This window comes from Lampris incognitus, chromosome 18 (assembly GCF_029633865.1).
Source record: "Lampris incognitus isolate fLamInc1 chromosome 18, fLamInc1.hap2, whole genome shotgun sequence".
In the NCBI taxonomy this organism is placed as follows: domain Eukaryota; kingdom Metazoa; phylum Chordata; class Actinopteri; order Lampriformes; family Lampridae; genus Lampris; species Lampris incognitus.
In genome coordinates, this window is record NC_079228.1 from 24,544,411 (window position 1) to 24,556,342 (window position 11,932).

The 11,932-nt window shown below is 45.6% G+C and overlaps 1 protein-coding gene across 1 annotated transcript in view; it reads right to left on the reverse strand.

Annotated features, from left to right (window-relative positions):
• Positions 1-11,589, reverse strand: part of sdc2 (syndecan 2) — a 53,835-nt gene extending 42,246 nt beyond the window's left edge. The window contains exon 1 of the mRNA XM_056298344.1: positions 11,293-11,589. Within this exon, the coding sequence (XP_056154319.1) occupies positions 11,293-11,352 (60 nt within the window). The 5' untranslated portion in view covers positions 11,353-11,589. The remainder of the gene's footprint in view (positions 1-11,292) is intronic.
• Positions 11,590-11,932: the final 343 nt, after the last annotated feature.

Here is an 11,932-nt window from a genome sequence, read left to right on the forward strand (position 1 = left end):
AAAGGTGACAGCTCTTTCTTGCAATGAAAAAAATAAAATAAGAAAAAATCACTCAAAACCAAAAAACAAAAGAAGTCTCTGAACTTCTTGGTTTTGTCACTTGAGAGAACTACAAAATTAGTTCAATAAGCCCATGTCAGAGGAAATCAAACTAAATTCTTTGCCAATATACTAACGATTGACTTATCATCAGACGTATGACCTAAGTGATCACAACACTAATGCTTTCGGCAAATCTGTGCGAGTTCAGCTGAGTTTGTGAATAAAAACCTGGCCACACAGGAAGATCTCTGGGACGGAAGAAAATCACGGCGCGTTAATTTATAACAGTATAAAACATGAAAGAAAAATAATGTGGACAGACAACGGATGAAAGAGGAAATGATTTTTCCCCCCTTTGGGTTTCTTCAAATCCTATTTTTCACAATTGATTTAATAGTAATGGATGTGGAAGGCTATCACTTGAGATCGCCAAAGGCATGAGTCAGTAATACTCCCATCTTCCGAGGCGGTCGACAGGATATTGAACGATCCTTATGGTTTCCACAAGGTCCTTCCTTTTCCTGTTAAATCTTGTATTTTGATAAATCTGAAACCTCCTACCGACGCTGTGTTTCAGAGAGCCAGAAAAGCTCCACTACATGCAGCTTAGGTGCCTGTCAGGGCAGAAACAGATACCCCGCTGGGTGTGCAGAGAGGCCGGCAGGCTGCCATCTCCATCTAAGCCACTGCAGTCAGTCAGTCACCTCATCACTCGATTTAACAAATTATCATCATCAAAGTAATCAGGCTTCGCTCCCTGCATGCCTGCTTCCAATACGCCATGCAAACCGGTTTACCATAGCATGGAAATGCAACGGATTATAAGTAAGTGAAGCAATGACCTTGGCTTAAGGTTACCGTCAAGAGAGAGGAAATTAACATACGAGGAAAAAAAAGAGTAAGAGATTGACTGCAAATATGGGAGTGAAAGAGAGGCTCTTTTTTTTTTTTGATTTCCCCCCCTTTTTTTTCTCCCCACTTCTACTTGGCCAATTACCCCACTCTTCGGAGCCGTCCCAGTCGCTGCTTCACCCCCTCTGCCGATCCGGGGATGGCTACAGACTACCACATGCCTCCTCAGATACATGTAGAGTCGCCAGCTGTTTCTTTTCACCTGACAAGGAGGAGTTTCGCCAGGGGGATGTAGTATGTGGGAGGATCATTCTATTCCCCCCAGTCCCCCCCCCCCCAGAAAAAGGCGCCCCAGCCGACCAGAGGAGGTGCTAGTGCAGCGACCAGGACACATACCCACATCCGGCTTCCCACCCGTAGACATGGCCAATTGTGTCTGTAGGGACGCCCGACTAAGCCGGAGGGCAACACTGGGATTTGAACTGGAGATCCCCATGTTGGTGGGGCAATGGAATAGACCGCTACTCTACCTGAACGCCCCCAATTGTTTTCTATTTTTATTAAGCGTCCCGACCCAGATGCCAGGACAGCCTGCCACCTGTACACGATCAACCGTGCCAAGCTGGTAAAGTGAATTTCCATTAACAAGGTCGAAAGGTAACCCTGGACAATGGCACATGATGACGGACAGCTTCCCCTGTTTGTTTGGAGACATTTCCTTGAAAATACCCTCCGACACCGATGCTCCCCCCAACCGTCAACACAGCCGTGCGCTCACCCTCACAATGAAAGCAGAGAGTCGGGTCCCGTCGATGGTGTTTGCAATTAAAATCAAAATGGATTCCGTCTGACACATTTTCTCACGTCTAAAGCCTCTCTCGGTTGAATAATAAACCCCGTCCGTCTGTGTAATGGAGGACTTACTGCGGGGGCACTGAACACAGTGTGGCTGTCTGCTGAGAGGTTTTACAGTTGGCGTTGAGAACACAGATGGCTGTTAACAGAATGCATTAGTAAAGATTAACGCGCCTGGTAGAATCACTGCATTAATGCCTCTGATCCCGTGAACGACTTTTGTGGAGAGAGCGAGTTTGGGATATTATGGTTTGCACGCTGACCTCAGGCGGAACAATTAATCACGCATAATCGTTGGTGACAATTTTGGTTTCCACGATTAATATTCATATGGAAAATTGGCCTGTCGGTAATATTGAAACATTTCATTTCACTTAGGATGGCAGCTGTTTTTCAACACAGTTTAAACAACGATCTGAGATGACACAAACAATGCACACAGATAAATTTGCTGCACGATTTAACAACACTTTTAATCATGGGCAATAGTTACGAACTCAATATGTTGTCGCACAGCCCTAGTTTGAACTATGGTAAGGGCAGATGATCTGTAGTCTTGCTCTTTTTTCAGTCCAGCTCCTTTTCTTTATTTGGCCCATTTCTCACCGCTGTCAGTTTATTCAACCTTGCAGGGTGAGTCATTGTCTGGGCCGCTTTGATGAGGCAGTCACGGTTTTGGGTCTTCAAACATCGGAGGACTGCCATAACAGTACACAGTAACATCTGGACGCTGGCTTTGGGACATGACATCATGAATCCTCCGAATCAAAATAAGGAAATGAACCAAACCTCATCAAAGTCAGTAGTTAACATTTCCTCTGAAATAAATCCAGAAAAGAAAAATACCACCGGAGACAAGAAAAATATACCCCCCCCCCAGAATATGCATAAGGCAGAACGCTTGCATGGCAAAAAATGAAAAAGGGGATAGTTATAATACAAGTTAGTTACTCAACAGGAGGTGATCAATTTATAAACCATTGCAGACACTAGTGATGCACGATTAATCACAGTTGTAATTGTGATGTCAGCCTGTGCAATTAAATAACCGCAAAAAGCTGCGATTTAAGTAAATAATAAAATGTGCATGAGTGAACGTCTGTTTGTGTGCAGTCTGCATATCTACGCCCATAATTAAGAGATGACCAATCAGTCTCTGTTTAGGCAGTGAAGCGCGTGCAGTCTACAGTCACATGACTATCCGGTGTGCTGTGTGCGGACCAGAAAGAAGGGGAAAAATGGATACTGACGACAACGAGCAGGTTCATGCCGATGAACTGGTGGCAAAAAAACAAAAACCATGACCTCAGTTAGTTGGCAATATTGGGATTCAAGCTGAGATATTGAGCAGAAAGAGGTACTGTGTAAAACTTGCAAAATGAAAGTCGCTACATGTCGCGGCAACACGACAAATTTGTATTATTTATATATGTATAATTTTTCTTATTACATCGTATTCGCAAATCGCAAGATTGTCCACAGTAATAGCAATATGACTTTTTCACCAACTCGTGCAGCACTCGTAGACACTACCCAGCAAATGGGATGGCAGTACAACGACTTCCTGTTTTTGTTACCCATTAGAATGACAATGACAGTTTGTTAATGAATATTCATGATCTGCCGGTTGGGGCCTTTTAATTTAATGCCGTGCACCACCACGACAGCACCGTGTCATTAGGAGGAGAGATGCAGCGTTGGGTTAAATTCACCCATGAATCCCCTCTCGATCTCATCAAGTACCAAGGATACTCGCAGGAATCTTGAGAGATTTCTCATGAAAACACGACTAAATTAAGCGACACCGGGGGAGTATGGTTTGTGGCTGGAGATACACTCTACTTAGGAGGGATGATTTAGACTCTTTAGATCAATCAATCACTGCGTTGAATCAAGATGGAAGAAGTAATGGGAACACCAGACACTGAAAGTACATTTTTCTGCTTGGCAGAGCGCAGTGCAGATTTCAATTAGGTGCCTTTTAGAAACGATAAAACGTGCTCGTAAATATGAGTGAGTGCAGATGTGCTAAATGTGCCATGCCATTTTCCACAGCAATCTTGGGAGTTAAATGGAAAAACTTTGTTGACGTCATGCTTTCATATACTTGCTATTCTCAGATAATGTACAGCTGGAACACATTTGCCTGTCAGATCATTGTCTTTTCAGCAGCACGCTGCCAACGGTAACGACTTCCCAAGTAGCATTCGATTTCACTGCAACGCAAAACTACCAGACCAACAAACCTCCAACTGACCACCTAGAAAATGTTTACCTCAGATTGAGTGCTATGGCGAGCTAGCTAATGTCAGAATTTAAGTTTCAAATGAAAATAATCAGATAATGTGCAGTGTTTGAGAGTCAGTGTGCATATCAGTGTGTGTTCCTGTGTATGCCTTGATGTAAAGAATGCTAGGAATTCCACCTAACAGTATTGCGATAAGGAATTCTTCCCTTACTTGACCAGAGGCATCAAAATAGGGCTTTGACTTCTTTTTGTTGCCATGGCTTGCAACAAACTACAGGTTTCATAACAGCCCGTTTCATAGCAGCATCCTAAACATAACTAAAATGGCCATGATTTAGTTTAATCAGACAGAAATTGAGTTAAAGCCATTTATTTGATGTACAGTAATGGGAAAATGGCCTTTTTGTAGATTTTTAGACATATTGTTGGATATCTGTGTGTGTGTGTGTGTGTGTGTGTGTGTGTGTGTGTGTGTGTGTGTGTGTGTGTGTGTGTGTGTGTGTGTGTGTGACTTCGCCCCTAGCCAAACACTTAACGGTCATTAGCATCTTTAAATAGACCAATCTAGTTGCATCATGTTAACGACATGGGTCCGCCTCGCCTCAGCTCCCTCACCCCGTCAAATTAGACACTTTTCACACCTCACATGGCAAACTAACTACCTGGCTTGGGAACATCCGTATGCCAAAGGAAGGGTAGATTAGTGCTCTCTCCCACTTTGACGAACACACCCCATATTCACTGAAGCCTATGTACTCATAACGGAGGGCAGTGAGTGGGTGGTAATTGCCTGGATCCAGACCTTTGAATCCGGCCACTCCACCTAGTTGACTGATTCTTCTAGTCTGGCATTATGACATGAAACAGCGGTTTCTCGGCTGAAAAAGCGATTAGCCAATGAGAACCTGGGGGGGCTAACGATTAGCCAATCAGCGCCATGAGCAGGGCTAATGCCGTTGTCAAGCTGTGTGCCGTCTTCTCAGTGTCTTCACAATATCGCCCAACATTGTAGTTTGTTTAACTTGGCTCCACTCTTAAAGCCCTGGCAAAACCAGTATGTTTGCATGGCTACGCATCAGTGTCGACTTAAAAAAGACGTTAGATTCAGGCGGATACATTGGCCTCTTGTGATTGGTGTAGGGAAAATCGAACCCCCCCACACACACACACAAACAGAAATTGGTCAGAGTGGAGGCAACGTAAGACTGAAGACGGAAATGGACTGCAACGAGTTGACAATTCTGTCTGATATTAGGCAAGTAAATTAAGAAAGAGAGAAAACAGACATCTCAACTCGAGGTTTTTTCCCCCGTTTCCCTTTGTCACAACCACATAGTGCGCCACCACAATTCCTCCATAAAGTTTCCATTTGCTAAGCTAATTGAGTTAAAGGCAGAGAAAGAATAAAACACAGATGGAACAGACACACTAAGTGAGATAAATATAAAAAGAGAGAGGGAGAGAGAGAGAGACAGAGACAGAGAGACAGAGAAATGTTCCAAGGTTTACTCCAAGCTTCTGTGTTTTAACTTTTCAATGAAGCAGTTCGGACAGTCACGTCCAGAGGGGTCGTGTGATCCACTGATTTGGTCTGTGACTGTCTGCTAGCTAGCTACATACATGGTGGCCATGGCCAGACCTAAACCAGTGCTGCTGCTGTCCCTGGCTTGGCTGTTGCTCACTTCACCCTAATGTGTTTTCCCTATGCCTTGAAGGCAGAGGCGACAGTGTATTTCAAACACGTGGCAAAAAAATGTGCACGCACGCACTCCCCCACATGTACGGGCACATGTCAAGGCACCGAATCATGTACTCACACAAACATGGACGTGTTTATGCACGACACACACAGGCAAGACGCACATAAACCACGGTCAACATAGTTTGGGCATTTGTGAGTCTCGACTAGTGTGTCCAAATCCTTTTCGAAGTAAGAGCTCCTTCACAACAGAGAGAGAGGGGGGAGAGAGAGAGAGAGAGAGAGAGAGAGAGAGAGAGAGAGAGAGAGAGAGATGAGAAGAGGGAAAGGAGAGCAGCCCCCTCGATAAAAAAAAGAAAAAGAACAACACACATACGTCCTGCAGATGTGAGCAAAGTTGAGGCAGGCACTCTTCATTCTTGAGTGCCAGCAAAGCGAAGCAAGGCGCATCATGTCTTAAAAAAAAATCTTTCCCCTCATTCATTCCAGCTGTCTGAGGGGGAATAATAATGCCACTGTTTTCAGGGTAACCCAAGACACAGCGGTAATGACAGTCAGTATCTTGGCAATGGTGCCAGCAAGATGTGGCATAGTTAGTGGGACGGAGGGCGGGGGCGTCAGTGGAGGGATGTGGGGGGGAGAAGAATGAGAGTGAGAAAAACAAAGCGAGAACGACCGGGATGATGAGAATTTCTGTGTCTTGTGTGCATGCCTCTGTCCTTATCTATACCCATGGATGTTTGTGTGCATGTGCCTGTTGACAAAACAGGAGTTCATGCATGAATACAGTGGGAATCAGGGAAAGGAGGGTGTGTGTGTGGGGGGGGGGTGAAAGCTGCTCTGCTTTCCTTGGCCTTGCAGTCCCTCCTGCCTTCTGTGGAGTCCATTAGTGATTGCATAATGCTTGGCAGACAGGGACCAGATGAATGCACCCCCTGAAGGGCCAGCAGCTACTGAGGTGGGTTCTCCGCGCAGTGAGGAATTCGCTGTTACCATGTGTGTCAGCGTTGTACTTAATTAGGGGAAAAAGAGACGAACTAGGAGGTGCCTTTCCATCCACAGACGACACACAAATGGCCGCTCAATTGTATTTTCCGCTGGGGTATTCTAGGTTAATGCAAAATAAAGAGCGTCATTAAATATACAGCAGGAGAAGCAGCAGTAGCGGCTTAGTATTTGGCTTCTATGTGGGAGTATTTAAGTCTTTCTCAGTTTCTTTCTCTTCGGTCTTTTGGTCCTTCACTTGCTCTTTTTCTTTATTAATATGTTGCTTTCCGCCTTTGCTTGCTTGCTTCCTTCCTTCCTTCCTTCCATCCATCCATCCTTCCTACCTATCTTCCTTGCTTTTCCTTTGGTTAAAATGTGAAGTGGGAGAGAGTGAGGGTAAATACTTTGCCCCGCTGCGGCAGACGCACGTTTTACTTATTCATTGTGATATAAATTAAAAATGAAGCACTTAAAGTGAAATATATTGCTTCCATTGTTGGGAGAATGGAAAAGAAAAAAAGTTGTAATGCTTTCATGTTTTTCAAGCTCTGAGAGCCTCACGCCATGCAAGCGGCAAAGAGGGAAAAGCTGCACATTTGGTGCAATAGCCTTGAGGAAGTGTAATACTGAATTAGTCCTAACAATTGGACATAATGTGCCATTCGGATTTGTGCTGCCTTCTTGTCAGTCAACCATATTGGTAATTAAGTTTGGTAGTGCATGTTATCACCGTGTGCTGATTTTGTGTGTGTTGGGGGGGGGGGCACTGCTACTGTCTAGCAAAATGCACCAGGAAGCCACATACTGCCTCAGGTGAGGAACTGGCAGGTGATCAGGGTCAGAAAAAGGTCAGCTCTACTCTTTTGATTTCATTGCTGCCAAATCAGTGGATACAAAACTATCATCCCAGCCAGCAAAAAAAAAGAAAGAAAAGAAAAGAACAAAAACACTCATGCATCACTCTAGATCCTGGATAACACAGCCTTCGGGATATAATAGGCTCCACACCTTTACCCCTCCCTTGAAAATCCATTAAACGCTTTTGTTGCTGAGGGAGGGAATGTGCTTCAAGTTGAAGTCTTGTTTTTGGCTCTTTGGCCTTTTCACCATCTCTGAAGTCCAAAAAGAGAATTAATAAAAGGGATTTTCTCAGGATTAGTGCGTGTTCGATATGAATCTTTCTCCCTGACGACTTGGGAGTAGTTTGTCACAGCGATCCAACCCTTTCTTGCCCTTTCAAGAAAAGAACGAGGGAGTTTTAGCCTTGCATCATTCTCATAAGTTGGGTTGAACAAAAAAATAACCCGTGCAGGGGGGAAAACTCACAGATGTGCGGAATCTCTTTTTTTGTTGGATATTAAAGCTGCAGTACGTAACATTGAACATTCAAACGCAAATCCTTCCGCCTCTCTCTCTCGCTCTTTCTCTGCTGCCTCGTATCACTCCGCTAAGCCCCTCCCACCAAATGACCGCCGCATCGCTCTTCAGCCCCTTACACTCGTGTACGACCAGGAAATGTCAAAGCGAGACTCGTGAAATTCATCATATCGTAGTTGATAATCTATCCATGTAAAATATTAAAAGCATTTTCAGATAATCTCTCAGTTACACCAATGTAACCGGTTATTTTCTTGCCCGGTGCGGAATTCGATACGGGGTGTACTGCACCACAAGGCGACATCACTAACCGCTCGGCTAAAGGGTCAGACCTGTTAGCTAGGGGCTAACGTGTGTTATTACTAGTTTACACTAATATTGTTCATGTGAAGAAGCCATTTCGAGTTGGTCTCATTCATTTTTAGGGTCAAGAGTTACAACCACAAGCGACCGGCGGGGCAGGGCGGACGCGAATTGATCGCGGATACGCGTCTGCGTTTCTAGAACAGCCAATAGGAATTAAAGAAAATTGGATTATTACCTGTGAATATTATTGAGCGTGCATAAAAACAGCCAATAGGAACGCCCTCTCTCTGAAATGACCCGTGATTGGCTAAAATCTTACATCCTGGGCTGGATTTTCTAAAGCCTGAATACAGAGCCAAGACGAGGAGCAGAAGCCTAGTTTTCTCTCAGACCACTTGAATTACAATATACTGAAAGGTCATTATGGAATTTTTGCCCAATGACGCCATTGAAAAAAAACAACAACTACCTACTCCATCTTTAAGACCCTTGAAATTGAAACAACAACACAGACGTTCCAGGGAATTTTCATTCCCTCTTTTCCCCTTCACACTGTTCTTCCACTCTCTCTCTCCCTCTGTCTACCATACCCCCCTCTCTCTCTCCTTTCTCCACACTTGTTTATCTGCCTCTATAGCTGCTTCTCTTATCTATAAATTTTACTCTCGCTCTCTCACTCTCTTTCTCTCCTCCCACTCTCTCTCTCTCGTCCTCCCCTCCCCCCAACACCGCTCTGTTTTTCCCTTGGTCGTCAGAGTAAAACTGGGCTCATTCCACATCCAAGTTCTCTTATGAAGTGAACCCTTTGAGACCGGCATCCGACTGACAACACTCAGAACTCCCCGTAAATCACAGATGTGGAGGGAGGTGAACAACACCCGCGCTTCCCACCAAAACATGACACAAATTACAGACCGCGACATCTGGCAACTGGCGCGCACCAAAACATGCTGGGCCGGGCCAAGCACACAGCCTGGCCTTGCCAAGTCTTCCTCGTCATCCGCAAAGTCCCTGGAAACGGACAACCGGGCAACATCACCAAGCAACAACACACGGAGAACATAAAGGATGCTAAGACTTATCCCCTTGCACAACATTTCGGGACAAGGACGTTCACATTACCGAGATCCTTTTTTTATTTATTTGGGGTTTGATCTTATCAGACATGGGATGGATGGAACAAAACAAAACAATACAATACAATACACCCCCCTGGCTTGGCGATCAAATCTCAGTTTTCCACAGCCAGGAGCCATGATTTGCAGTTTCGCACATAACAGGTTCTTTCTCTGTGCGGTGACAAAAGCCAGCGAGGGTCAGCGAGGAGCCCAGGGCAGGTTATCTCCCACACATGTCACTTGATTGGTATGTCAACACCAGTGCCAGCATTGACAATCAATGCCACGCGTCAAGTTCCATTAAGACAGATTTGCCTTTTTTTTACTCCTGCAGGCCACACGGGGAAAAAGGCAGGCTGGTTATTGATTTAGTGTGTCTCTGTGTGTGTGTTAATGTACTTCTGTTGAGTGTCAAAACCATGCCGATGATGCTGTAACAACTACCGCGGTGGAACAACTGGTAGGAGATGCTGACTAATGGACAATGTGAGTGCAACAAATCCCCCCCCTTTTTGGGGGGGGAATTTTGCATACCGTTGGGAGACCATACCGAGAATGAAAGCTGAAGTTAAACAAAAGGGTTGGTCTCAGGTGTCAATAAGCTGGTGAAATACACCAGAGCCTGGTATCTATAAAAAGCTTGTGCTCTGGGGGTGACCTCACGCAAAACAATGACTCATTAAAACAATGGTGTCTGAATCAGCTAATTGGACAAGTGGTTCTGAGAGGGAGGAGGCACTGCGCCAAGTGACAAGTCACGACCCACATATACATGAGGGGGGGGGGGTTGGAGACCGGAGGACAATATGACAGGCAGCACATTAAAAGTGGCAAGAACTCAACTGGTTTCCAAGTCCACCGCCTCGTGTCAAGGCCAGCAAATTTGCGGGGTAATATGCGCTCCAATAAAGGCCAGGGGCACTGACATGAGCCCGGAGCTTATCAACAACAGAACGAGAACGGGTGGCTGCGAAACAGTTTTATCTCCCTTTTTTTCCTACAAAAGTTTGTAGTGAGAATCCTGCTGCTCCATTACTTGCCACTACAATTGTAAAACGTTCAGCCCGTTGATGAACACTGGGCCGCATGGCTCCACCAATAACCATACGGCCTTAACAGCCCATTTAGTTTAGTGCAAATGAAGGCATTGTGAGTCAACACGCGTTATCGCTCCAAACGTATCCACGTATTAATGAGATGGCCATAAAAAGATAATTACATCACGGCAGTCAAAACATGTTTATCAATGACTGACAGGGCCGTAGGGGCTACACAACGCCATATTCCACGAAACAGCCCCCCCCCGGATAAACCCGTGAAGGTAAAGACCGTCCAGTATAATGGGGCGGCTGTTATAGAGAAGCACATTGACATCTGCAGGTTCTATGTGCAAATTATGAGAAACTTGCCACGTACCCGTCCGTCTATTTTTATTTTATTTATTTATTTTGTACTATCCTCTCCGCTGCACACATCATACAGCCAAATGTGACTTTTGCTGTTGGGGTGAAAAAGGTGCAAATCAGTGTCACTTCCAGCGCGTGTTTGTCCGAATCCAAAATCTTTGTGCGGACACCTCACCAGCGGAAAACCACTCATGCACAGCAACACTTGCGATGACTTAAAAAAAAACAATAACTTGCACAAACCACAATCTGATTCGTTACATCAAACTACTAGATTTCTAACCAAGTGAGAGGGGGGGGCAACAAAAGGACACATCTCTTCTTTTTCTCAGTGGATTCAAACAAGGAGTGAGGGGAGTCCGGCTGCCCCCCCCCCCGAGCACACACTCGTTCCCAACTTACCCTTTCCCCGGAGAGGAGCGCCGTTAAGCCGAGGGTCAAAATTATCCAAATGTTCCTCATTATTCCGTTTTTTCTGTTGTTTCGTTAACGCGCGGATGCGGGGAAAATGTCCAAGCTTTCCTGTTGTTGTTGTTGTTGTTTTTCTTTCTCCTTTCTCTCTCTCTCTCTCCTCCGGTTGCTATCCTGTTCACGGCTCCTCTCCCTCGCCTTGCAGCCCCCTCACTCCCAACTCCCAACTCCTGCTGGTTCTCACTCAGGAGCGGAGTCCCACCGGATACGTGTTGCGTTCACTTATTCCTCCGCGCGCACTTTTTTTTCCTTCCCACCCCCCCCCCCACCACCACCGCCACCCTTTTACGAATATGCAGGGGTTTTTTTACATTAAAGTAACCCTGTCTCTCCCTCGCTGCCCCTCTCACGCTTAAGTTGGGTCACTTTGGGAAACGTGGCAATGTCACGGACCCCAGGCTCGCTTGGAGACGACTGTGAAAGGGAACGAGACACAACGCTCCGTTATCGCGCTCTATTCGGCCATGTCACGCTTCGTCCAACACGGAGACTGCTGCAATGCTCCTCAGCGAGAGAGGGGGGAGGAGGAGGAGGAGGAGGAGGGGGGGGGCTGAGCAAAGTGAGTGACAGC